Source organism: Thalassophryne amazonica, chromosome 18 (genome assembly GCF_902500255.1).
Source record: "Thalassophryne amazonica chromosome 18, fThaAma1.1, whole genome shotgun sequence".
Classification (NCBI taxonomy): domain Eukaryota; kingdom Metazoa; phylum Chordata; class Actinopteri; order Batrachoidiformes; family Batrachoididae; genus Thalassophryne; species Thalassophryne amazonica.
In genome coordinates, this window is record NC_047120.1 from 33016559 (window position 1) to 33044533 (window position 27975).

Consider the following 27975-nt stretch of genomic DNA (forward strand, 5'->3'; position numbering starts at 1 on the left):
TTTCATTGCAAGGAAAATGGCGGAACGACTGGAGCAGCGCTTCTGCAATAAATTTGGCCAGAAACTGGGCGACAGCCAGGTGGAAACTATTCGGAAGATTCACACGGCTTTCGGTGGCTTTTCAGTCGTGTGACTATCCGAGAAATTGCGGAAGAGGTGGGCATCATTTTTCGGAGTCCAGCATGTCCTGTGAGACTTCAACACGAAGGTGCTTTTGCTTCGCCGTTAGCAGCTTCAGCACGAATTTCGCCACCACTCTTTTCGTGGCCAAATCTTCTGTCACAATGGAATGTGCCGAAAAAGTGCTGATGTCCACCTCTTCCGCAATTTCTCGGATAGTCACACGACGGTCCCGCATCACCACAGCATTCACTTTGGAAATGATCTGGTCATTTCAGCATGTTGATGGCCACCCGGAGCGTGGCGCGCTCTCCACCGTTGTGCGGACATCTTTAAACCGGTTGTAGCGCTCCTTAATCTGTGTGATGCCCATAGGATCGTCACTGAAAGCCGTCTGAATCTTCCACATGGTTTCCACCTGGCTGTCGCCTAGTTTCTGGCAAAATTTGAGGCAGAAGCGCTGCTCCAGTCGTTCCTCCATTTTCCTTGCAATGAAAATCCGTCGAGAGCACAACACACGACCTCACACAAAGGCTGCTTACCAGCAAATGACGCAATCAACAGGCGTGAAAAAATTCACGCATGTGCACGAAGGTTCAAGGTTGGCTCATGCAAGCACAAGTGATTAAAGAAGCACAAGGTTTTTGCAAAAAATAATTTCTAACAGACCTCGTACTTTTATTAATTATTTAATGGTTTCCTGATGATTATGCAGACCAGCTGACTATTTTTTGTGGACCCTCGGGAACCAAAACACTGCCTTAAGTATCAGTTGCCTTCAGTGAGTGCAGTACAGTGAGTCATGCAATCTGTGGATTAAGTCTCAAACTCCCAGATTACTGGATTTGCATTTAGATTCTCTGTAATGCAGTCCTTAGTGAGCATGACCTGCATGACACTGTGCATGCGAGCAACTTTTTTTGTCGTGTGAGCTAAGATGATTAGAAAGAGAAGGACATGCTCCATTTTGGATGCCCTACATAAACTGACTTGTGATCTTCCAGATTTCCTGACAGCACGATGTTCAAAACGTCCAAAATGTTCAATGAAAACTAAAGTACATGCAGTGCACAAAAAACAGCATTGTGTCCCAAGAACACTGAATATTTATTGATAATTGACATCTTAACTTAAAAAATGATTGGACATATCATTAATTTATTTGTGGCTATTCAGTACTATTCAATTCAATGGCTAGGTGAATTGAACTTTTAAAAACTGCCCAGGTCTCCCTTGTAAAAGAGATCTTGATATCAATGGAACCAACCTGGTTAAATAAAGGTTAAATTAAATAAAATGCACTAGCTAGCTACCATGGCTTTCAATGGATTTCCACACCAGTTAATACTATAATTCAATGTCAGTGAAGTATAAACTTACAAACAAAAACCAGATTGATACAGTTTGCATCCAGTTATAAACAACTTAAATGACTCCTATATATGCCACAAAGACCCAGTGGTACTAGTGCTTAGCCCCAGATTCTACAGTAGAGTCTATGACTCCCCCTGGAGAGGAGGATGCCAGTTAGATGCAGGTTACATCCCCAGCCCGTTACCCATTTACAGCTGGGTGGACGGAGACAATAAACATGAAGTGTCTTTCCCAAGTACCCAAACGGGTTGTGTGACTGGGACTCAAACACAGGTCTACATACTGGTAGTCTGACTGAACTATCTACTGTGCAGATTATTACATAATTATTGGAAGTTTCTCAAAAACTTCAGACTGCTACCTATTCAAAAATAGTTTACACTCATATATATTATATATATATATATATATATATATATATATATATATATATATAGTTTATGTTGGTATTATTATTATTTCTGCCAACAAAGTTGGAGGTTATGTTTTCAGCCCTGTTTGTTTGTCTGTCTGTTTGTTTGATTGTGAACAGCCTGGAGCCCACAGTTTTTCATATATCATTGTGAAATTTTTTTACTGAAGATTCATATCCTGATAGGGAAGAACTTATTCAATTTTTAATGTCATAGGTCAAAAGGCAAAATCCCTAGCTTTAACACTGAACAAATTTTCAAAAATTCACAACTGTCAAAAAGACTGAATTTCTTTCATCTTTGAGAGTATTATGTAGGATGGTATCCTTTATTGGCTGACAAAGTTTGATCCAGACCTGATTCAGATTACAGATTTTGAGGCCATTTAAAAAATGAGGTGCACACTGGTATTCTCAGTGAAAAGACTACGTTTGATCCGCATGTGATGTATATTGTGGATTTAGTGGATATTTGATTTTAACATTGACAATGTTGTGGTTTAGCCACTCAGAATGAGGACTGGACCCCAAGATGCAAGGCAGCCAAGAAACAAAGGGTTAAGTGCAAAAACCAAAATACTTTAATTCTCCCAGGTGACCGTGATATACAGTGGTGACCATGATGATCCAATGCGACACAAAAAACTCCAACCCACAAAAGACTACATAAAAGACCAACTGAGTGACGAACCAAAAAACAACTGATGAATAACACGGCTGGGTGCACATATTTACAAACAGGATAACTGAAGATTGACAGGACATGTGGTGGAATGACAAAACAGATGTAATCGACTGGCACAGAATAACAAATGGACGTGGCTTAAAAATCACTTGAACTAATGAGTAACAGGTGCACACATCACATCAGAACAGGAAATGACAAAGACACATGCAGAGTGCCACAATGGAACTAAAAGACAACATAACAGATGAATGAAACATTGATGAGATAACTAAGAGACAAATGTAGAAAACTAAAGAGTGAACACAGTGCCAAAGCAGAGCAAACTATGATCCAAAATACACATGTAAGTAACAAAAGGCAGGACTAGGTAAGAAGATAAATCATAGAGAACAATAAATGACAATGGAGAACAAAAACCACAGAGTCATGGAGAACTAAGGACGGGGAAAACAGACATGACAGAAGCAAACACAGATAAGTGGGATCAGGAACCAGGGAGTGTCACGATATACAGACGGCATACAAATCGTGACACAGACAGACAGTGGGGGAAACATCCACACACAATCCACATGCACCAGACTCAGACATGCATGGATGCACACACAGAAATGGGACACCCATGACTGACAGACACTGGACGAATCACATACCTACACGCAAACAACGGGATGACAGGTGCACACGCAGACAATAGGAGGAACACACCCACACACAGATCGAAGACAGGAGGAGGTGTACATGATGGACAGAAATGACCCACGCACACGCAACTGGGGAGCAGAACATATGGTCACACACTCACACCAACTCAGTCTCATGGCAGTTTGTGGCAGCATTATGAAAAGTACTTTATTTATGGGCTGATGACAGGGACACGAAAACAGGACACTTTTCGTAACGGAGGCACAAATGTTTAGGGGAGGAAACACATGTACGCTATGGTTATGGTTAGACTTAAGAGAAGGGGGAGGATTCTAAAAAGCAAAATAAAAAAAAGTGTCAAGAAAATGGGGCATTTTTCGTGACAGGCATGAAATTAAACATGTGACTGGGCTGCTCACACACGCACACCCATGCCAGAAGACACAGACTCAGACAGCAGAACATCAGGTGACTGACTTAAAAGACAACTAAAAGAACCGAACCCCAACAGAAAAGTCCTTTTAATCTATATTCTGTATTATATTTTAGCTTATGAAAAAGTCACTTCTAACAGGACTTTGACCTTGAAAATTTTTCCAAGGTAAAAACTTGTGGAATTGGAAACTATTGTTGGTGGAGGTTTGCACTCTGTGAGCGCGGTGCTCTCGTTATTATTTCCACATTGACAACACCGTACCTGCAGCATCAAGGTTCTATCTCCTACCATTTGAGTAGACCGAGCAAAGAAATAATTTCACATCTTTTGTCCTTCATATGGCCACAACATTTATGAAATATCAAAAACACTAATGGCCCCTTCACACATAACACAAAGTTGGGTGAAAGAGGTAGAAACTGGGCAAAAAAGGTCAGAAAAAACAAATTGACGAACCACAAAAAATTCCAGCTGCTGTTGGGAGGGACAGACGGTCAGACAGACTTGAACAATCCCACGGCGATGGTTTCGTGCACGGTCGTGAGCATGCGCATGAACACAGTGCGAGCACGTAAGAGGTGTGATACCACATCGCGCTCACACTGCATCGGAAGCAATCACATGTTAGACAAATGTACATAAAATGACGAAAATGTATAAGGACAGAATAATGAGAGCTCACAGAACATTATAAACAATTAATTTACTCTTTAAATGTAAGACAGCCATGTTACTGGTAATGATTCTGTTCTCATTGTAAAAAAAAACACCACACAAACAAACAACAAACCTGAAACAAAATTAAAAAGCAATACTGTTACTGTTTCGGTACGCTGGCAAAACAATTTCCTTCAGGATTAAAGTTCTTCTTATTATTCTTATGATGTGTAATTGATGCCTGATGATGCAACGGTCTATGTTGGAAAAGAGAAACAAATGGATTTCATTTAAAATTTAAATATAATATAATTAATTATAGTTAAAATAATAAAGAAGTAATTTACTGACGTGAATGAAGCCATGCACTCATATCATTAACACATCAGCCTTGCCAGCCCAGTCTCACATTTTTTTTTTTTTTTTTTCGTGCTCCCGTGACAAAATGAGTCAAATTTTCGTGACGGGGTGTTTTTAACTCACTATTCCTAACCCCACTCCTACCCCCGACCGCCTAACCTTAACCATAAACTAATCTTACTCCCCCCCCCCCCCCCCCCTTCACTTTTAATTTCGTGCAGCCATCACAGAATGAATTAGAACGAATTCATGCTGCCATTACGAAAATGAGGCACTTTTCGTCACAATATCACGAACCAATAGAATAATGTATATTTCGTGCTGCTGGATCACGACTTGACGTGAGACCAGGTTGGCCTTGCAGGGGACTTAGAAAATATGGCGCCATTTGCACAGCCACCTTGACTGTTGTCTGCCTGCTTTCTACTTTCGTGCTGGCTGCACAAATGACCCTGTCTTTTCTAAGTGCCCCGCGAGTGGTGTTGGATGTTCGTGGGTGGCACCTGGACTTTGGCCGACTCCGGCCAAGAGTGGGTCAAATGGCCACTCGCCCACCATTCACCGTCATTCGGCCACTGGTGTGAAGGCTGCCTCGATCACACCATTCAGCCAGGGTTCGACATGGCCAATGATTTCGTGCAGCTCCTCAGCTGTAGCACGATATGTCCAACCTGCATTCAACATGCCAGGCAAATGTTGGAAGCACGATCAGATGGCAGTGCGACCTCATCTTGCCCGCTGTTCAAATGGGTATCCGGCACGAGCGGCATGTGAATGTAGAGTGGAATGGAATGGAAGTGAATGGAAGTGGTGACTGCTGTACAAGGCGTTTGAGTGCGGCTCTGATTTTTCATGAGTGCCATTCGAATCCTCCTTTTTGCACCATTCGGCCGGTTATGTGTTAAGGGGCCCTAAACGGTCATAGTTGGGAATGAAATGAAAACAGTAAAAATACAGTGGAGTCAGGCTTGTATTATGCATACAGTATATATGAAGAACCATTTAATTGATATTATAGAGGGTGGCACGGTGGCTTAGTGGTTAGCACTGTTGCCTCACAGCAACAAGGTCCTGGAATCGCTTCCCACCTTGTCTTTTCTGCTTAGAGTTTGCACATTCTTCTTATGTTTGCATGGGTTCCCTACGGCTTCCTTCCACTTTGAAAGACATGCAGATGAGGTGAGTTGGTGACTCTAAATTGTCCGTGGTGTGAATGTGTTTATCTGTCTATATGTGGCCCTGCGATACACTGGCGGCCTGTCCAGGGTGTACCCAGCTTCTCGCTCAGTGACCGTAGTGATTGGCTCCAGAACCCCCCCCATGACCCTTAACTGGAATAAGCAGGTAAGAAAATGAATATTATAGATGGATAGAATCAATTAAGTGTCAGTTCAAGGTTGCTGACACAAAGCAGATGGTCATACTCACAGTGATCTGTGAGAGGTAACATATGGATGAGTTGGCGTTGGTATGGGTGGAAACTCTTTCAAAATCTCCTAAGTGTTGGCCACTCCCTTTTGACCTCTGACTGCCACGATGCATTTGTCTGACATTACTGGACACTTGACGACTGACAGCCATCTGAGACGAGCAGTCCTCCTCCATGTCGGAAAAGTTTGCCTGTGACACACACCGATCCACACAAACAGACACGCACCAAATCACACACACACACACACACACACACACACACACACACACACACACACACACACACACACCACACACAAACTAAAAATCAGGAAAGCTGTATTCCAAGGATTTACTGTAGGAAACGGTAAGACAAAGACATACCATATTAGATATGAAGTACACTCACTGAGTCACTCTCAGACTGGGAGGTGTGCGGCTTGCTGTGGCCATTTCCTACTGAATGGCTGATGAAGGTTGACCTCCGTGTGGATATGAAACTGCTGCTGCTGAGACGGTCTTTGCCGGTAATGCACAGGATGACACCGAGATAGGGGACGTACCTGCTGAGTGCCGCCCTGAGAGACAGAAAGATAATGAAAAAAAAAACTTCCTGACACTTGAATATCATCTGAGCCCCAAACCTGAAGATTGGAACAAGTTTGTACCTGTATTTAGGGTGTGTTATTGCGTATATGATGGGGTTGTGGATGGCAGAAGCTTTGGCGATCACTGCCGGAACAGAATTCATGTAGGGGGTCAGCATGTCAGCATACCTGACACAGCCAGGAGACATAAAAAAAAACTTCTCAGCGAGAAATGCTGCAGGAATTATGTGGAAATACAGGAGAGGGCTGCACATTTACTTCTTAATTCATGTTTTTTCTGAAAAGTGATTTCCAGTCCATTCAGTACAAATTACATAAAATCACTGCCAAACTGCTTCCAGACAGTCAGACGTTTGGAGGGGAATGCACGAAACCTGAAAAATTTTCATGTTACTTACAAAAAGCATGCCCTCACTTCAACTTTTAAAATGTTTTATGGTGTGGGACAACTATATTTTAAACAATATTTGTGTCTCTAATAATATTTTGCAGTGAACCTGCTTCCTAATAGTACATACTTAATGCCAGTTATTATATTTTATATAACGGCTGAGTGGATCCTTGACATTTGATTGGTGCTTTGTATGTCACATGACATGGATTATTTGTCCCATTTGTGTTGCATTGCATTTAGAGTGTGATTTGGTTCCATTTAGAGTGCAAATCTGGTACCATTGCATTTGGTACACACACACACGCGTGCACACATACACATGCTCGCACGCACACACACGTGCAAATGTGTGCACACGCACACACAAAATAAATTCACTGCACTGTAAGCTGTCTGGAGGCTGTTGGCAGGAAGTTAGAATGAAAAGCTGGACTAATTTCTCTGATTATTTTTTCGCTGCACTGAGGAAATACACAGTCCTTTTTTGGTAGTACACGCGCGCACAAGCGCATCCCTTTTGTGTGAGCGCGCACGCAGGACAACAAAAGAAGCGAGACAATTTAATTGCGCTAACTGACGGTGCTCGTTCTTGTAACACACCACCCACACACACACACACAAGCACAAAATCCACTACGCTGTAAACATCTGGATGCATGAAAATTTTTTTGGCTGGACTGAGTCTTTTTTTTTTTTATGGAAGTCCGAAGTCATTGCACAGCATCGCGGACTACACGTCACAATTTGGACTTTAGCAGCAGTGGAACACCAAAATGTAAGTCCCTTTTCTATTGTTTATAAATTAATAAAATATCAAATGAGAAGGATCTATTTTAGCCATTATATAAAACAAATAATGAATGGTACATTCTTTCAATGGAACGGATATTTAATTCTGTGAAAGCTTTCACCTCATGAAATATTCATACCATTGAACTCATAAACATTCATCATTTGTATACTATTTAATTGTTACTGTAATATGCATTAGAAGTAAGGGAGTCACTACTAGGGCCACAATTCAGACCAACTACACCACCAAATTTATATTTTCCAACAGCAGACTTTTTTAAATGGCTCCTGTGTATATTTGTAAAATTCCATTTACTTAATGCTGACAAATGATACTGTATTTGTTGTCTTTCCAATGCCTGATTCTGTTTTATCTCTGTTTGAGAGACAACACCACTCCCATCTCTGGATGGGAGTGGTGTTGTCTCCTGCAACCCTCCCGTCCTGTGCATGGCAAAATTCCCTGTATATTCAATTTGTAAATTGTTTTGTCAATTGTGCATATTTTTTTTCAGAATATAAAAGGATCAGTTGTTTTTTGTAAGCAACATTCTAAAATCCATAAAATTTCCATTTCCCAATATGGTTTAAATTGTTTTTTAATTTGTTTGCAGTTCTTCAAGCAACCAGTTCAACAACTAATGGGTTAAATTGGATTTAAAAGACTTAAAGTCATTCTGTTCTCATGATGAAACACTTCAAAACCTATTTAAAACAGAGGAGCTCAAATTTAGCCAGATTAATGTTGGTTTAGACAATTTTACCATATATTTAGAGCTATCTGAATATGTGGTTTGCACTAGTTTAAAAGAGTGTGTTAATGATTTGGTGTGCTTTGGCGCTATATAAAAACTGAAATTAAAATTGTGTTGGTAGCATGGCCCAAGCAAAGGGTCATGCCTTTGAGTCTGGTCTGCTTGAGGTTTCTTCCTCAAATCATCAGAGGGAGTTTTTCCTTACCACTTTCACCTGTGTGCTTGCTCTGGGGGTTGGTAAGGTTAGATCTTACTTGTGTGAAGCGCCTTGAGGCAACTTTGTTGTGCTTTGGTGCTATATAAATGAAACAAATTAACAAATTAAATTCCACAGTCAGTGAGTAAGCCAGTCAGTAAGCTGTGACCACTTTCAAGTTCACTATGTCCACTGTCTTCTTTGTTCTTCGGTTACTCTTCTGTTATTCTTGTTCTTTGGTTACCAGGCTGCAGGTACATCATGGGATTGGGTAGTGTTGTCTGCTTGTCCACTGTGAAGGTAGTAGATCATCTGGGTACCTTTTTAGTGCAGTGGATAACTGAAAAAAGTGCTTCAAATGGTGATGCAAGCACCAAATTTGGCACACATACTCCTTAGACATTACTCAAAATTTAAAAATGCTCCAGTCATAATAGGATTAATAGGATAGGCTAATAGGATTAATAAATGGAATAGTTTTGACTGTGCTGCGTGCTTGGTTTGCAAAGTAAAGGTTAAACAATATCAGCATCCATTGGATTCTATGACATGTGACATATGGTACCCTATAACATGATAACTAAGCATGATACACCGTATTCACCCAACTAATAATTTACATCACTTTTTACCAAAATTGGAGCAACTTTAACTTTTGACCCCTGTACAAATTGAAATTGACCTTTGTCACTGTTCTTGCTGTTTTTACCCCATAACTCCGGAACATTCATTCAAAGATAGTCCAAACTATACCTTTTTGGAATCTTTATGATCAGACAAATAATATGGAATACTTTTCAATATGATTGGAGCATTTTTAAATTTTGACCCCTGTGTAATACTTCAATTGACCCCTTCTTGGCCGCCTATTGAAAGTTCACGTGCGTACCCGGCATTTTTAAAAGAGTAATGTCTAAGGAGTATGTGTGCCAAATTTGGTGGTTGCATCACCATTTGAAGGATCCCTCAGTAAATATTCACTTATCTGCTGCACTATTTGCCTACTACTCAATGCATAACGATTATTCACATACCATACAGATTGCGGATACTGCACACACTACATTTAAAGTTCAAATTTGTTGAACTTTATTCACTCACCCTGCTGTCTTTTGTAGTTGCAGTTAGTGAGCATATACAGGGTGACCCCCCCCCCCCCCAAAAAAAAAAACACCCCGCAGAACCCATAGAAATTGTAATAAATCCCACAAAGAAATTTTCTGGACTTAAAGTAGACCTGCATTGAAATAAATGTGGTCAGATTTCAGAAAGAAATAGCTGATATGTATTTATAAGACCCTTGTGAATACAGTAAAGTAAATCTGTAAGCCCAAATTTGTAATTCAGCGGAGAAATCTTCATTTAAAAATGACAAATTTGCAGCTAAAATTTAGCCCTCTGTGAAAACAGTTTGTACAGCCGTATCATTTCCATGACGTCAGGGACAAGGACGCGCTCCCCCTTCGGTCCGATCCCGCGTTGAAACTGATTTTATCTGTTAGTAATGTTACTTATACACGTCCTGGTTTCAACATCCAAAAGTAAGCTGCAATGAATGTGAGATACAGATCTGTGTGCTCAGATCAGCAACAACCAGCGGGCGCCGTTCTTCCTCTCCCCTCTCTGCTGCGCTTATTAAGTCTGCGGGCTCGTTAACGAGCTCATTAACCGCCGACGCGGGCCACTCACACCGCCCGTGTCTGCTTTGCAGCCGGTGTTGTGCTAGATTCAGCACACAACACCGGCATCACCTCTCTGTCTACTGAATGGAGCTGCAGCACACTTGGCACAAGTCCTGAGATTACGCTCGCTGTTTTAATGCGAAGCGGCCGGTACACCTGTTGCTGCAAGGACAGACTTCTTGATCCACAGCACTGCACATCTCGGAGCCCCAGAGCTCCATGGATGCTGAGAGAGGTTTATATATTTTTAATCACTGGGATTCTTTGCTGGTCTCGCCTCCATATCCCGCGATGGTACCGGAGGCGAAAGACAGTAGATTTTCACTGCAACACCACGCAATCAAACGGGCGTATGAAAAAGTCCCCCAAAATAATTTTCAAGCACAAATAAAAGAAATGTGTACTCACCAAACGTGCCGCAAGACAATATGAAGTTTTAAAAAAAGTAGATCCTTCCGTATAAGACAAGAAAAAGGTGCAGATGCAAACTGACGTAAATCCACAAATTACAATTGGCGCAATGCATGCTGGGAGAGGGTCTTGTCCGTGACGTCTCGGCAGCGTCCATGATGAGAGGGACAATTTGCGGAGGGCTAAATGTTAGCTGTAAATTTGTCATTTTCAAATGATTTCTCCATTGAATGACAGATCTGGGCTTGCAGATTTACTTTACTACATTCAGAAGAATCTCATGTGTAAATGTAAGTCATTTTTTGTTCAAAAAAATCTGACTGCATTTTTTTCAATGTCTCCTTTAAACTTCAGTCTTGAACTTGAAGGTGGTGAAACCAAGGAAATGGCATTTTGTTTGGAGGCCTATTTCGCCAACAAATCATACAATTTGGAGCATAATTTTGAAAGAACATGGCTTTTATACAAAGCGACCAAGATAACTGAAACTTTGGAGAATGACTGTACACAGACTGAAGTTTGTGGGATTTATTACAATTTTTATGGGTTAAGGGTTGTTGTTTTTTTGGTCACCCTTTGGAAGGGTGGTCACTGTGCTCATAACAGAGGACAAGATACTGTTAATGATGTTTCCTCAATTTGTTAAGTAGTCAAGCCAAGATTGTGGCCATATTTGGCAATAGCAGCAATGTGGAAGAAATAATGTGGCGTGCCGCTGACCGTTCTGTGGTGGTAAAGATCTTCATGGACTCCTGCGGTGCACTGAGCTCTCCTTTGCCAAATGTAAGACCCTTCCAGCAGTGTTAACAGTCAGATGGAGTTGTGGTTGTTGCTGAAGGTGGAGCTCTAACTTTAGTTGTCGACTTACATTCTAACTCTGATTTTTTAAGTACAGAAATTTTAAGTAGTAACTGAAACAATGAGGTCTCACAATACAAGCAGTGGAAAAGCTTTTCCCTAACATCATGTTGGGACTCATTCTTCAACCCTCTGGAGGCCGGGTATAATTGGGTGGTTTGGACTACTGTTGGTTTTACCTTCATAATTTACCTTAAAACAAACTGTTTACCTTGCCTTGTTTGGTGTCACTGTTTTCAGCAAAACCTCACATATGTGACTTTACAGTTTTTCTTACATTTCTGACTTACTGCACTGACCCTAAATTCACCCTAAAATCTAAAATCCAAATAGAAAAAAAAACATTTTTTTACTGTGAAAATCACAAACATGTTTAACAAACCATTTTTATAACTTAGAATGCAAACATAAATTGTAAATTTCAAAACATATGTAAAAATGTAGCATAAACAAAGTTATATACAACAATTCACATTAAATTGCTTCAGGGTGTTTTTTTTTTGTGGCTATTTACATGCAATAAGATGCCACATAAATTATATTTGCGCCACTCAGAAAAACAATTCCTGTCCAATGCACATCAGAAGCCCCAAAACGTTGTACAGATCTTCCACCTCAATATCAATTTTTTCATTACATGGTTGCGATGCTACCACACGCTCTGATTGAGTGATTACTGGTCAGATATGTTCCCATATGGACTGGTTACCATGACAATCAATGCCACAATGCATATTTTTCATTACAAACCAGGAAGCTAAAAACACGATTACAAAATCAAGAAGACATGAACGTAACTCCATAAATATCTAAGCTAAGCATTGGTAAAAATACACAGATTGAAAGTTTACCAGTCACGAATAGACCATCTGTTAAGCTAGTGGAGGTGAAGAAAGTTGAATGAGCCCAACACCATCAGCAGCATAATATATATATATAATTATATATATATATATATATATATATATCAGGGATATCAGACCTGTGTTTTTTTTGCACGGACATCGGGTAACACTCGGCCTGTACTGTCAACACCTCGTCTGATATTTCGCTGTACAGACCTCTCGATTCGGTTAATAATTCTTAGTATTTTCCCCCTAATTTCTTGTTTTTGCAGCATTTTTTTTGGTGTTGGTACCAGACTGTCTCACTGTGTTACTGGCAAAAAAAAAAAAAGCAAAAAAGTCTTTTGGGCTTTGGGGGGTTCTCTACCTGGACTCCTGTGTTCTCTGCGCCTGGAGCCTGCTTACTGCTGGGAGTGAAGTGTGTTGTCTGCATCCTGCTCTGTCCTCCAGCAGTCAGCTCTAGCACGGAGCTGTGCAGCGCCTCGTGAGCGGAGACCTGGATAAGCTGGAAAGAGAAGCGCGCGGTCCAATCACTGTGCAGATCTGTGCGCACGTCAGTGGATCCACCTGTTCTCATGTCATAGAGACCAGAACAGTAAAGTCCCCATCATCATCAGACTGATCGCGCTCTGGTTTCAGGCTCTGATGATGCACTCTGCGCTTTGTCTTCATCTAGTTAAAAAATAAAAAGGGAAGCGCTGGTCCAAGGCACCTCAGTATTGTGACGCACAAACCAAACCAAAAACCCTACAACACCACACACTAAAAACACACTCCAGCACAGCAAATATCGCAGCTGTTTCAAATACCAAAACTGTCTGATTGCTGTCTGCTTTCGCTCTGCAAGAAACCACAATTTTCCTTCCTTCTGTAACCAAATTACGTGGATTGGGGATCATTGTTTAGGTAATATATTTTACACCAATAATAAATAGACATTTGTGTATTTTTATTTGTCGTTGCTGCTGCAGACAGTGCGAGGGGTCTGTGGTTTGTCATCAAACCCATGTGGGCTTGGTGATTTCGAATTGGTTAGCTCTGTGAGTTTTCCACCAATGATAAAGTGGGAGCTGTGTTGGGTGCCCCGACCAGGTTTATCCGGGTGTCGGCGGTAGAAATCGGCCAGGAGGGCCGGGTCCAGGATGAAGCTCTCTTCACCCAGGAGCGTTCTTCGGGTCCATACCCCTCCCAGTCCACCAAATACTGGAACCCCCGGCCCAATTCGACGGACGCCCAGGAGCCGGCGCACTGTCCAAGCCGGCTCCCCGTCAATGATCCGGGCAGGAGGCGGCGCCGGACCGGGAGCACAGAGGGGTGAGGTGAGGTGTGGTTTAATCCGGGAGACATGAAAAACAGGGTGGATCCGCAGTGAAGCCGGGAGCTGGAGCTTCACTGCAGCAGGACTGAGGATTTTGACGATCTTGAATGGTCCAATGAACCTGTCCATCAGTTTGGGGGAGTCCACCTGCAGGGGAATGTCCTTGGTTGATAACCACACCTCCTGCCCGGGCTGGTATGCAGGGGCCAGGGACCGCCGGCGGTCTGCATGGGCCTTAGCCTTCGTCCGGGCCTTTAACAAGGCAGAACGGGCGGTGCGCCACATCCGACGGCACCTCCGCAGGTGGGCCTGGACCGAGGGCACACCGACCTCTCCCTCCACCACGGGAAACAATGGGGGCTGGTACCCCAGACACACCTCAAATGGGGAGAGGCCGGTGGCAGAAGACACCTGGCTGTTATGTGCATACTCGATCCAGGCCAGATGGTTACTCCAGGCCGTCGGGTGCGCGGATGTCACACAGCGGAGGGTCTGTTCCAACTCTTGGTTGGCCCGTTCTGCCTGTCCGTTCATCTGTGGGTGGTACCCGGACGAGAGGCTCATGGTGGCCCCCAGTTCTCTGCAGAAACTCCTCCAGACTTGAGAGGAAAACTGGGGACCACGATCCGAGACTATGTCAGTTGGTATCCCATGCAGACGGACGACGTGGTGGACCAGGAGGTCTGCTGTCTCCTGGGCCGTTGGGAGCTTCGGGAGGGCCACGAAGTGGGCCGCCTTGGAGAATCGGTCCACTATCGTGAGGATGGTGGTGTTGCCCTGGGACGGCGGGAGGCCCGTGACGAAATCCAGGCTGATATGGGACCAGGGGCGATGAGGCACAGGAAGCGGCTGGAGAAGTCCTTGAGACCTTTTGTGGTCTGCCTTGCCCCTGGCACAGGTGGTGCAGGCCTGGATATACTCCCGGACGTCGGCCTCCATAGACGCTCACCAGAAGCGCTGCCGGACAACTGCCATGGTCCTTCGCACCCCTGGATGACAGGAGAGCTTGGAACCGTGACAGAAATCCAAGACTGCAGCTCTGGCTTCTGGTGGGACGTACATACGATTCTTCGGACCAATTCTGGGGTCCGGGCTCCGTGCCAGGGCCTCCCGGACGGTCTTCTCCACGTCCCAGGTGAGGGTGGCCACGATAGTGGACTCCGGAATGATGGGCTCCGGTGGATCTGACAGCACAGTTTTGACTTCGTCTTCGTGTACCCGGGACAAAGCATCCGATCTCTGGTTCTTGGTCCCAGGGCGATAGGTGATCCGGAAGTCAAAACGTCCGAAGAACAGTGACCAGCGGGCTTGCCTGGGGTTCAGCCGCTTGGCGGTCCTGATATACTCCAGGTTCCGATGGTCAGTGAAAACAGTGAACGGCACAGACGCTCCCTCCAACAGGTGTCTCCACTCCTCAAGAGCCTCTTTCACCGCAAGGAGTTCTCGATTGCCAACGTCATAGTTCCGTTCAGCGGGGGTCAACCTGCGAGAAAGGTAGGCACATGGGTGAAGAACCTTATCGGTCTCCCCGCTCTGGGATAGCACGGCTCCTATCCCTGAGTCAGAGGTGTCCACTTCAACCACAAACTGGCGGCTAGGGTCGGGCTGCACCAGAACTGGTGCAGACGAGAACCGGCGTTTCAACTCCTTGAACGCGGCTTCGCACCGATCCGACCAGGTGAAGGGGACTTTTGGAGAGGTCAGGGCTGTCAGGGGGCTAACTACCTGACTGTAGCCCTTAATGAACCTCCTGTAGAAATTTGCAAAGCTGAGGAACTGTTGCAGCTTCCTACGGCTTGTTGGTTGGGGCCAATCTCTCACCGCCGCAACCTTGGCCGGATCAGGGGCGATGGAGTTGGAGGAGATGATGAACCCTAGGAAGGACAAAGAGGTGCGGTGAAACTCACTTCTCGCCCTTCACAAACAGCCGGTTCTCCAACAACCGCTGCAGGACCTGACGTACATGCTGGACATGAGTCTCAGGATCCGGGGAAAAGATGAGTATGTCATCCAGATACACGAAGACGAATCGGTGCAGGAAGTCCCGCAAGACGTCATTTACCAAAGCTTGGAACGTCGCGGGGGCGTTGGTGAGGCCGAACAGCATGACCAGGTACTCAAAATGACCTAATGGGGTGTTAAATGCCGTCTTCCATTCGTCTCCCTTCCGGATCCGAACCAGGTGATACGCATTCCTAAGGTCCAGTTTGGTGAAAATTTGGGCTCCATGCAGGGGCGTGAACACTGAATCCAACAGGGGTAAAGGGTATCGATTGCGAACCGTTATGTCGTTCAGCCCCCTGTAATCAATCCATGGACGGAGTCCGCCGTCTTTCTTGCCCACAAAAAAGAAACCTGCACCCATCAGGGAGGTGGAATTCCGGATCAGCCCGGCAGCTAATGAGTCCCGGATGTAGGTCTCCATTGATTCGCGCTCAGCACGTGAGAGGTTGTACAGCCTGCTGGACGGGTACTCAGCGCCCGGGACCAAATCAATGGCACAATCGTACGGACGGTGCGGGGGAAGGGTGAGTGCCAGATCCTTGCTGAAGACGTCAGCAAGGTCGTGGTACTCAACCGGCACCGCCGTCAGATTGGGAGGGACTTTAACCTCCTCATTAGCATTTACACCGGGAGGAACCGAGGATCCTAAACAATTCCGGTGGCAGGTTTCGCTCCACTGAGTCACAACCCCAGACGGCCAATCAATCCGGGGATTGTGTTTAATCATCCATGGGAAGCCCAAAATCACGCGGGAGGTAGAAGGAGTTACAAAAAACTCAATCTCCTCCCGGTGATTCCCAGACACTACCAGGGTTACAGGTAGTGTCTTGTGTGTGATAAAAGGGAGAAGAGTGCCATCTAGTGCTCGCACCTTCACTGGCGAAGAAAGCGCCACCAGAGGGAGCCCTACCTCCCTTTTCCCATCTGCTATCCAGCAGATTCCCTTCTGACCCCGTGTCCACCAGTGCTGGGGCTTGAAGGGTTAAATCCCCGCTCAGGATTGTAACTGGGAGTCATGTTGAAAGATGTGTATGACCCACGTGAATGTTTTGACCCCCCCTCAGCCCAGTCTCTAAGGGCGGGCGTTTGTGTTTTGACCGTTTGGGGCAGTCTCTCTGCTGATGCTCACTCGAGCCGCAGACAAAGCACTCCCCGCGGATCAGCCTCCTCTGTCTGAATGTGGCCCTGCTCGTGTCCCTAGCATCGTCAGCTGGGGAAGCTGTAGCCACATGGAGCGCTGTGGCTGTGGAGCGTGGAGAAGACGGCTCTCTTTCGGACCCGGGAGGAAGAGGGACGGCTTGTGCCTGACCACGCCCTTCACCTCTCTCCCCTCGGCGTTCTTCTAACCGATTGTCCAATCGTATAACCAAATCGATAAGCTCAGCCAAATCCCGCGGTTCCTCCTTAGCCACCAGGTGCTCCTTCAGGACCGACAACAGTCCGTTTATGAAGGTGGCTCGGAGCGCAGTCATATTCCAGCCGGATCTCGCAGCCGTGATGCGGAAGTCAACTGCATATTCGGCTGTGCTCCGGCGCCCCTGTCTCATTGACAGCAGCACGGTAGACGCGGTTTCGCCTCTGTTGGGATGATCAAAAACAGTTCTGAGCTCCCTCACAAACCCAGTATAAGAGGCAAGGAGCCGTGAACCTTGTTCCCAAAGCGCTGTAGCCCAAGCGCGTGCCTTACCTCGAAGCAAATTAATCACGTAAGCCACCTTACTGGCGTCAGACGCGTACATCAGGGGACGCTGTGCAAAGACGAGCGAACACTGCATAAGAAAGTCCGCGCACGTCTCCACACAACCTCCGTACGGCTCTGGGGGGCTTATGTATGCTTCAGGGGATGGTGGGGGGGGGGGTCGTTGAATGACCAGTGGAATGTCTGTATTCGGCACTGGGTCAGCAGGAGGAGGAGCTGCAGCAGCGCCCTGAGCGCGCGCTTCCACCTGCGTGGTGAGAGCCTCCATCCTGCGATTAAGGATGATGTTTTGCTCGGTCATCAGGTCCATCCGAGCGGTAAAGGCGGTGAGGATGTGCTGCAACTCACCAATCAGGCCTCCAGCCGACGCCTGTGCACCCTGCTCTTCCATTGGCCGTCCAACAGATGGTTGACGCCCCTCGGGATCCATGACGTTGGCCGAGATATCCTGTTGGGGAAAGTGTAGTCACACGGACCCACAACAGGGGGCGCAAATGAACGGTCAATAGATGACAAAAGGTAACAATTTAATGTTGTGAATGTGCACAACGACTATACAGACAATCTCAGAATATGATAGCCGTCAATACACAAAGGTGACGTGTGGGCAGGCTCGAGGATAGAAGACGTCTGTCCTGAGAAGAGCCGGAACCACACGATTTCCGCCGCCACCAAACCTGGTGAATACTGGAGCTGCCAAGTCCCGAATTCCCAGGTGATCACCGTCCCCGACTGTCGGATCTGGTACTGCTGGCGAGGAGCACAAACAGTGAGATGTGGGTGTGTGCACACCCAGTAACGAAAACAGTCAGAAGGTGGAAAGTCACCTCCACCTCTAATCACACACACGTGCAGCTCCTGTCAACCACTTATCTGGTTGGGGTGTGAAGCGAAGCCGTCGCTGATCACACCAAACGCCAATCCCACAGATAAGGAAACACTTACAGGAAAACGGCTGCAAAGAAGTTCAGACTGTTAGTCAGTGTTTTCAGTTTAGCAGAGAATTACCTGCACAGGTAGATGATATCTCGGCAATGAGGTGGAGATGACGTCCGGGTTTTATGGAGTAGTATGATGAAGTGTAGATGGGTGACAGCTGTCATGAGATAATGAGTGACAGCTGTCACCCCCAGTTGTGTCCGTGGCGGCAGCGCCCTCTCGTGCCTGAAGCCCGCACTTCAGGCAGGGCGCCCTCTGGTGGTGGGCCAGCAGTACCTCCTCTTCTGGCGGCCCACACAACAAGCTGTGTTTCTTCTCACCCGTCTCTCTTACAGCAAATGAGGAAATTAATGGTTTTTGCTGCGGGTGTCTGCAAAACGTGCAGCAAATATGAGCATATTATCCAGGAAAAATCACCACGTAAATTATTAATCAGAATTCAAGTTATACTTGGCCTGTTAACAAAATGTAAAAAATGGTATACAGGTTGAGGTCCACACGTTCATCACGCATTCAAACAAAGACTTAGAGTGGCGAAAATTGTGTGCTACATCTGCTTAATTAGGTCATGCATCTTTTGAGGAGGAGGCAAGTCAATTGACTCCACAGGGTTAAGGTACAAATATTCCTGAGGTCAGAGCAGAACTCCTACTGCCCTGTGTTGAATGGAGCCAGTTGACGCGGTTTGGGATTGGATTGGGATGAATCTAAAACACTTCCCTTTGAAGTATAGCCATCCTAAGGCATGGCTGGTGTAGACTTAGAACATGCTGGAGAGATTGTACACCCCATCTGTCCTGCAAACTGATGATGTAGCTAGGGAAAGGAGTGTTTAGGCTAGCTTTTTCAAGGTGAACCAAGGTGAATTTATTTATACAGAAGTTGACCTATCATGACCGCCCCCCCAACAAAACCGTATTCTATGGCTACAGCTGTGATTCGCATTCACTGCCCTTTATGGAGGGTCCTTCAACAGAACAATTCTTTGTTATTTTCCACTGCTGACTGCAGTAACATGATTTTTGTATCATAGGAGAGGTGATGGTTTAGTGGTTAAGCGTTGGGCTTGAGACCAGAGGATCCTCAGTTCAAATCCCAGCCTGACTGGAAAATCACTGTTTGCCCTTGGGCAAGGTCTAATCCCCTAGTTGCTCCCGGTGTGTAGTGAGCGCCTTGCATGGCAGCAGCCTGACATCGGGGTGAATGTGAGGCATTGAGGTGTGCTTTGATGCAGATGGAAAAGAGCTATATAAATGCAGTCCATTTACCATCCATTTAATCATCTTTCTCAGGTAGGTCAGTGGGAAAGGAATTTGACTGCCAATATAGTATATTAAACTTGGCTGTGATACCTGGTCATGCTACCTGTCTGTGTCCTTGGACAGACCACTTCATTTGCTTTACCTTAGTCCACTAAACTAAATGGTATTGGCTTTGGCTGGGAAAGTAACCTATAACAGGCTGGCACTGTATACACACTCTAACTGCTGTCTCAACGAGAATAACTGATGCAAGAAGTTATTTCAACTTTCAAATGAGTTAATGCCACAAGATATCTCTAGTTAGGTTGAAATAACTTTAGTTAAGTTGAAATAACTTTTAAAAAGATCTGTGCAAATTGTTACATTACTTTTTCTCGTTGACACAGCGGAGTGTAGGAAGAGTTGTAGACTCTCATTCAATTCTTGCTATGGAATCTTGCAATAAGCCCCAGCTGAGATCTTAACCTTATAATGCTTTTAGGTAATCCAGTCCTCACATCCTTGCTCAAATGGGCAAGAGTTTGAGGAACTTTGGGGGTTAGAGCAAAGCTAAAAAAAAGAAAACAATAAGACCTTTAATAATGCCACAAATGTTCCAATGCATTTTAACAATGTGAAAAGCACTCCAAAAGAATATTTCTAATTTTGCCTGACCTACTGACTATACCCTGTACTTCGGTAAGTAGTGTTTTTTATATTTCCTTCCATTTGTCTTTTTTGGCTATATAATTTTACTACATTTGTTGTTGGGTGAGTGTTACCCAAGGTTAAGCAGCTGTCTTACCCAAAACTATTTTGACACTCAAGTTTTTGGGTAATGGACAACCCACTATTCTATCTGCGTTACAGTAGTTAAATAGATATTAACACATGCTGTACATACACACACTTACCCTGCAAAGGCAGTGAGGGCCACACAGGAGTACGGAGCCCAGGAGATGACAAACAGAAAGATGACGATGAGGGCGATCTTTGCCATCTTCCATTCACTCTTCATCTTACAAAATTTCTTTACAGAGTCTCTGTTTCCCACACATTTGATGGTTGTTAGTGCTCTGTCAAACACATACCATCATTTTAGTTATATGGACATTTTACTGATATTTTCCTTTCAAAATAGGGTAGATTATATAATGGCTGAGTGGCTCCTTATCATTTGATTGGTGCTTTGTATGTCACGTGGGCACAGCTAACCAAAAACGTAGCTTTGATAACAGGTAATCCGCTAACTGAAAAGTTATCTTTTATAAAGCTAAACCGATACACCACCGAAAAATTTATCAGAAGCTACAGCTAACCGCTAACTTTCAGTATTGTCTCCAGTACACTCTCAGCTATTAACAAGCTGACTTTGATTATTAACACCGCAATTGCTTATGGTCAAAGGCGATCACAAACCCAAACAATAAATCAACACTTCTGTCTTTGTGCATCCTGCCCACTGCTGGAAGCTCCTGTTTGTTATGTATGTTGCAGCAGTGAAGCAATTGAGAGGTGCTAAACTCAACTCCACCCCAGCAAAAGGGGCCCAACTGCCAAAAAACAAAAAAGAAAAGTCATTATTCCTTAACCACATAGAGTACCACCGTGAGCCAGAGGTCTCGGAAAATAATGCAGTCTTGGCTTATGGTTTTGCTTTATAAATCAAATAAATCCGGATAGAATAACTCAATTAATGTCAATTCTGTCATTTGTACAAAGTTAAAATATAACACATATCTTTTAATTTTAAATAATGCACCAATTCTGAAGTTTTGTAACAAACACACACAGATGCCAAAGGAATTATGGGTAAAATGAGCCTCCGCTAACACTGATTGGTTGACTCATTCATTCTATGTAAAAACCAATATGTTAATGTGACGTGTGTGTTGGTGTTTACATATAAATGTGCTTTTGTAAAATATGCCATTTTTTCATAAAAAAAAAAAAATAAAAGCCATTTGCAAAAGCCAAAAGTCAAGTTGTGATTAAACAACCAGCTGATATAACCAGGGTCAAAATGCATAGAACACTGTCATCTACTGGTGCCCAGACACTCAGACCCTAACCCATAATCCTTTGCACACCAGAGAGTTGCTGCAATTTAAACAGCACAGAGAAAATCCACATGACGACAAATGTAAATAAGCATTATACAACCCAAATGTACATTTTCATGCTTTTCATCCGCTGCAGCAAGAGGCTGCAGCAACTCTTTGGCGTGCAAAGGATTATGGGATATCTCAATACTTAGGGCAAATACTGTCATGAACACTACTGGCCAGGAGATGGCAGTAGTGTTACCCATAATGCACTGTGGAGACAGCATGTCCACACTAAAACCTTCAAAATTAGTGCAATACTTTAAAACTAAAACATAGTAAAGTAAGTCCCTTCGGCTACTCCCTTGTTTTGTACTCAGAGTCGCCACAGCAAATCCAAGGTGGATCTGCATGTTGAATTGGCACAAATTTTACGCTGGATATCCTTCCTGATGCAACTCCACATTACATGGAGAAATGTGGTAGGAGTGGAATTCGAACCGGGAACCTTCCACACTGAAACCAAGTGCATTAACCACTTGGCCACCACCCCTACTGTAAAACTAAAACATATACCTGATATTTTTACTTTATAAAACGTCAGACGTGACGTTAATTTAAATAACTTGTCCGAAATTAGTTTGGTTAAATTTTAACCATAAGTTAAAACTGTATGCCTCTGGATGACTTGGGTGATATTGCCAGCAAGTCAGTATGGTATTAAAAGAAATGATCTTTTTTCTTTTAGTTCTCCTTTGTCTGCAGAGAATAGAGTGGTTTATCCTGAAACGTGTGGTCATCTGTCTGCAAAGGATTGAACTGTACATCTACGAGGTCTGTCCGTAAAGTATCGTACCTTTTTATTTTTTTCAAAAACTATATGGATTTCATTCATATGTTTTTACGTCAGACATGCTTGAACCCTTGTGCGCATGCGCGAGTTTTTCCATGCCTGTCAGTGACGTCATTCGCCTGTGAGCACACCTTGTGGAAGGAGTGGTCCCGCCCCCCTCGTCGGATTTTCATTGTCTGGAAATGGCGGAATGAAAAGGACTTTTTTTCCATCAGAATTTTTTCAGAAGCTGTTAGAGACTGGCACCTGGAAACCATTCGAAAAATTTATCTGGCTTTCAGTGAAAATTTTACGGGCTTTACAGAGAATAAGGACTTTAACTACAGGTTTAAGGACCCCTTTAAAGGACGGTCGGTGCACCGCGCTGCGAGCTGCGACGATGCGGCACAAACCACTGGATCATTTCTAAGCTGATGGCTCTGTGGATACGAGACCGTCGTGTGCTCTTTCTCTGGTTATCACAAGACCTGGACATCAGCCATTTTCCGGCAGATTTCACTTTTAACAAGAGATTTTGTCATGGAAAGCTGCGCGGAGGCTTCGCGCGTCACGACCGATTCGCTGATGAAGCGAGACAAAGGAACACCTCTGTTTCGGAGTGTTAGAGGACAAGTTGGGACATGTCTATCTCGGCTTTCAGTGCTTACCAGCCCAGTGAGTATAAAAGAACTTGTGGAGAGCTGGACATGTCCCAACTTGTCCTCTAACACTCCGAAACAGAGGTGTTCCTTTGTCTCGCTTCATCAGCGAATCGGTCGTGACGCGCGAAGCCTCCGCGCGGCTTTCCATGACAAAATCTCTTGTTAAAAGTGAAATCTGCCGGAAAATGGCTGATGTCCAGGTCTTGTGATAACCAGAGAAAGAGCACACGACGGTCTCGTATCCACAGAGCCATCAGCTTAGAAATGATCCAGTGGTTTGTGCCGCATCGTCACAGCTCGCAGCGCGGCGCACCGACCGTCCTTTAAAGGGGTCCTTAAACCTGTAGTTAAAGTCCTTATTCTCTGTAAAGCCCGTAAAAGTTTCACTGAAAGCCAGATAAATTTTTCGAATGGTTTCCAGGTGCCAGTCTCTAACAGCTTCTGAAAAAATTCTGATGGAAAAAAAGTCCTTTTCATTCCGCCATTTCCAGACAATGAAAATCCGACGAGGGGGCGGGACCACTCCTTCCACAAGGCGTGCTCACAGGCGAATGACGTCACCGACAGGCATGGAAAAACTCATGCATGCGCACGAGGGTTCAAGCATGTCTGACGTAAAAACATATGAATGAAATCCATATAGTTTTTGAAAAAAATAAAAATGTACGATACTTTACGGACAGACCTCGTACTACAAAACATTTGACAGGTAGGTACTCAAATCTTTGATGTCAGACTTCACAAATGTTTTTAACTGTTAAGCTTTATTCACTATGCCTGCAGAAATTACTGGACCAAAGTTTATCGGAAGATAATTGGTCTGCTGATGGTCTTCAAAGTTATCTGAAAAGCTAATCCGATAATAAAAAACATTCGCTTCGATAATTAGCAGTTAGCGGATTAATGGAACTGGGCCTACCACTGGGCGACATGGATTATTTGTTCCATTTACCATGCAAATCTGGTTCCATACATTTTGTACCATTGCATCCCGTGAACCCCGCCCACACACATATGAGTGTGAGTGGCGTTTAGCTAAATATGGCAGAGTTTGTTTAGCTGATGGTTTTGCTAACGGACGAATATTTGAACAAGCTAACTGACGGTGTTAATTCATCTAACACACACACACACACACACACACACACACACACACACACACACACACACACACACACACACACACACACACACACACACACACACACACACACACACACACACACACACAAGCAAATCCACTACACCATAAGCCTTCTGGAGGCATGAAGAGCTGTTAGGATGAAAAGCTGGACAAATTTCTGACATGAATTTATTGCTGGACTGAGGTAGTATATGAAGTCTTTTTTTTTTTTGAAGTATCGCGGATTACATCGTTAGAATGTTGGACTTCTTTTTAAAGTTTGTGTTGGATTATTGATGTCAAAGCACCAGTGGAACACCAAAATGTAAGTCCCTTTTCTGTTGTTTATAAATTAATAAAATATCAAATGACAAGGATCTATTTTAGCCGTCATATAAAACAAATAATGAATGTTTTTGCATTCTTTCAATGGAACAAAAATTTAATTCGGTGAAAGATGGAGTGTTCCATCTTTCACCTCGTGAAATATTCGTACCATTGAACTCATAAACATTCATTATTTGTATACTATGTTTTCAGGGGAGGTTGGCTTCTTTTGTGCACATCACTGGGAATTATGATATAATATCCAAATTATTCCCCCACAGGTGGAAGCTGTGTTGGAGGTGGGGGCCAGGCTCAGACAGCAGCGTTAATGCAGTGGTGACCGTGATTGACAGGCAGAGGGGAATTTGCTTCTTAAATGGCTCAACCTATTTGCAAGAAATGATTGGAGTTTATTAAAGAAAAGTGACATAAAAGTTAAATGACCTGCATGAAAAAAATTAAAATAATTTGCATCACTAGAACAATATTGCTGCTTTAAGCAAAGTTGCAATCAGACCGTTCTGATAGCATTGTGTTAATCAGAGGAATTCTGTCCTAGTGCTCTTTGTTTTTCACAGAATTGCTTTATGTGAGCAACATAGAATGCTTAATAATTCAAAAAATAATTGAAAAACAAGTCCTCCAGTCAGTATGGTAGAATGTATTTATCATGATAAATTTGCATGAAAATGTGACAAATGTGCAAATACAGAGAAAATCACAAGCAAGACCAAATTAATTTCTACACACTGATGTAGCCTGCACATCCAAAATACTACACACCCTCAGAAGTGTGAGACACTTTGCTGTGACGAATGTGAGTTGACACGGTTATGTTTTCGACTAATGCGTCGCTCAATGTGAACACTGCGTGGGCGCCAGTGGCAAAGTGCCAGTCATAGAGTGCAAAGAAACACCAACCGGGTTGAGTGTTGGATGGCTCTGAAGATGCAGCAGTAGCAGAAAATGATGATGGCGAGGGGGATGAAGAAGACAAAAATAAAGAGCAGCATTGTGTAGGAGCGGACCGATGGGGTGAAAGTCATGTAGTCCCAGGAACACGACGTCATTAGACCTTCAGGGACATACGCACCTGTGGAAAACAGCCACACAAACATATTTCATGGTATTGTGATACTAATACAAAAACCCAAACTGATTTAATACAGGCTTCGTGAGTATCATGATTCATTGTGCATTGATACGCCCCTACAGACAGGTATATGGTACGTATATATGGTATAATCGTATATGGTATGATTGATCTGATGCATCAAACAGCCCGTTTCTACCTCTGGAAATTTGCAGCGCGTTTTATGGAGGCCTCACATTTTGTCCTGTCTCCACAGCAGGAACAACCCCTAAAAGAAGGGACAAGTAAGTCCCCGCTTTGGGGTATGTACTTCAAGCAGGGTTCAAGGCTGATTGGTCAAACTTAAGCATGCAAAGGTGACAACACCAAAAGTTATGAAAGTGAAAGCAAGCGGAAACGAGCAGAAGAACTGCATTGGAGCGAAAACAAGACAGATGGAGTAATGAGGATGCAAAGACGATGGATGAGGTCCAGCGTGGATATGAATCTTTGAGGAATGAGAAAATCTACATCAGTGCACTGGATACAACACTATTAAACACATCATGGAACAGTGCTGCGATAAAAGTTGCAAAACCACAAGCGTCTGAACACACCACAAAAAAGTGGCAAGAGAAAAGAGACAAGTTGATGTCAGATGACAAGCCTCCGAGCAACCACAACAATAAAAGTGGCTCAGACCAACCCCCACCCCAAAAACAAAACAAAACAAGAGTACTCAGAGATTTCTGACATCTGCCAATCTGGATCTGAATCACCTCAAAAATTCAGTGGAGTCTTCCATGCCCTAATGTCTGTCTGTGGTCTAGTTTTGGTGAGAATCCATAAAGTAGTTTTGACATAATTCTTCAAAGCCTACCGTATATAAAATAAAATCTTGATCCAGAATCCGGATCCAGATCACCTCCAACATTTATTGGAGTCTTCCACGGCCTAATATGTATCTGGTGAAAATTGCTACAAAATCTGTGTAGTAGTTTTGGCGTAATCCTGCTGACAGTAATCTTTCAAGGCCTATATAAAGTGAAATCTTGATCCAGAATCCAGATCCAGATCACTTCTGAAATTGAATGGAGTCCTCCATGGCCTAATATCTATCTGTGGTGAAAATTTTATTTTTGATGTAATCCTGCCAAAAGTCAGACAAATAAAAATAAATAAATGCTGGTGATTTTATTTTGTCCTTGGCGGACGTAACAATGGAATACTGTGCCACAGACCTTCAAGAGATGGCAATACATTTTCTAGGCTTCAATGGAGACCATGACAGCAGATTTATATTTTTTTAAATAAAAATTCTAACTGATGTGTCATCTGGAAAAAAAGCTGCACATAATGTCATTTTGAGCATTAAAAATGTTTTCTCTCTAAGGCAAGCACATATGATTTATAGTCTCATCAATTAGTATTGTGTACTCTGACCCGATTAATAAATAATGGGGAATTTTAAAGTTGAATTTAAATGACACGGTCCTGACACATGACTCCTTTGTTGAGGTTCTTCTGTTTATAACCGGAATGAGCCCCTCATGGACATTTGTCTTGTATGGTTTTAGTGGAGAGCAGTGACGCCATGCAGGAGGCAGGCTAAGGTAAGACACTACCTATAATCAATCAATTTATCTTTACATTTATGAGGTAAACATAAACACATGTACCTCCATTGGGATCCTTTCAATACTACCAGACACCTCTAATGACATTTCCGCCTATTTAGTGGTGATAAGCAATATACACTGAGGTATGTAGCTTGCCCTATGTGCTTACATTGTATTGGTGTTTACTCTGTGAAAATCCTCTTGTTCTCACATAATACTAGACTGACTGTCATCATTTGAAAAGGTACAGTAAAACCAAAAGTAGGACCCAGGTTGAAAAAATCCAGCACTTCCCCTTTAATATTACATCAGTGCACGTGATTGGTGCCAATACATGCAGGCAAGCAAGTGCTAGACAACAATGAGTGCACGAATGCTTTTCTGGAGATGGAAACATGGCAGCTCTTCAACAGACTACACCTCATCTTTAGACCAACACTTACAAATGCAA

The 27975-nt window shown here is 43.7% G+C and overlaps 1 protein-coding gene across 1 annotated transcript in view; it reads right to left on the minus strand.

Annotated features, from left to right (window-relative positions):
- Window positions 1-27975, minus strand: part of LOC117531499 (melanopsin-A-like) — a 70273-nt gene that overhangs the window by 7740 nt on the left and 34558 nt on the right. Inside the window, 5 exon segments of the mRNA XM_034194612.1 lie at window positions 6121-6312; window positions 6512-6680; window positions 6771-6878; window positions 20759-20920; window positions 25755-25926. Coding sequence (XP_034050503.1) covers window positions 6121-6312; window positions 6512-6680; window positions 6771-6878; window positions 20759-20920; window positions 25755-25926 — 803 coding nt within the window.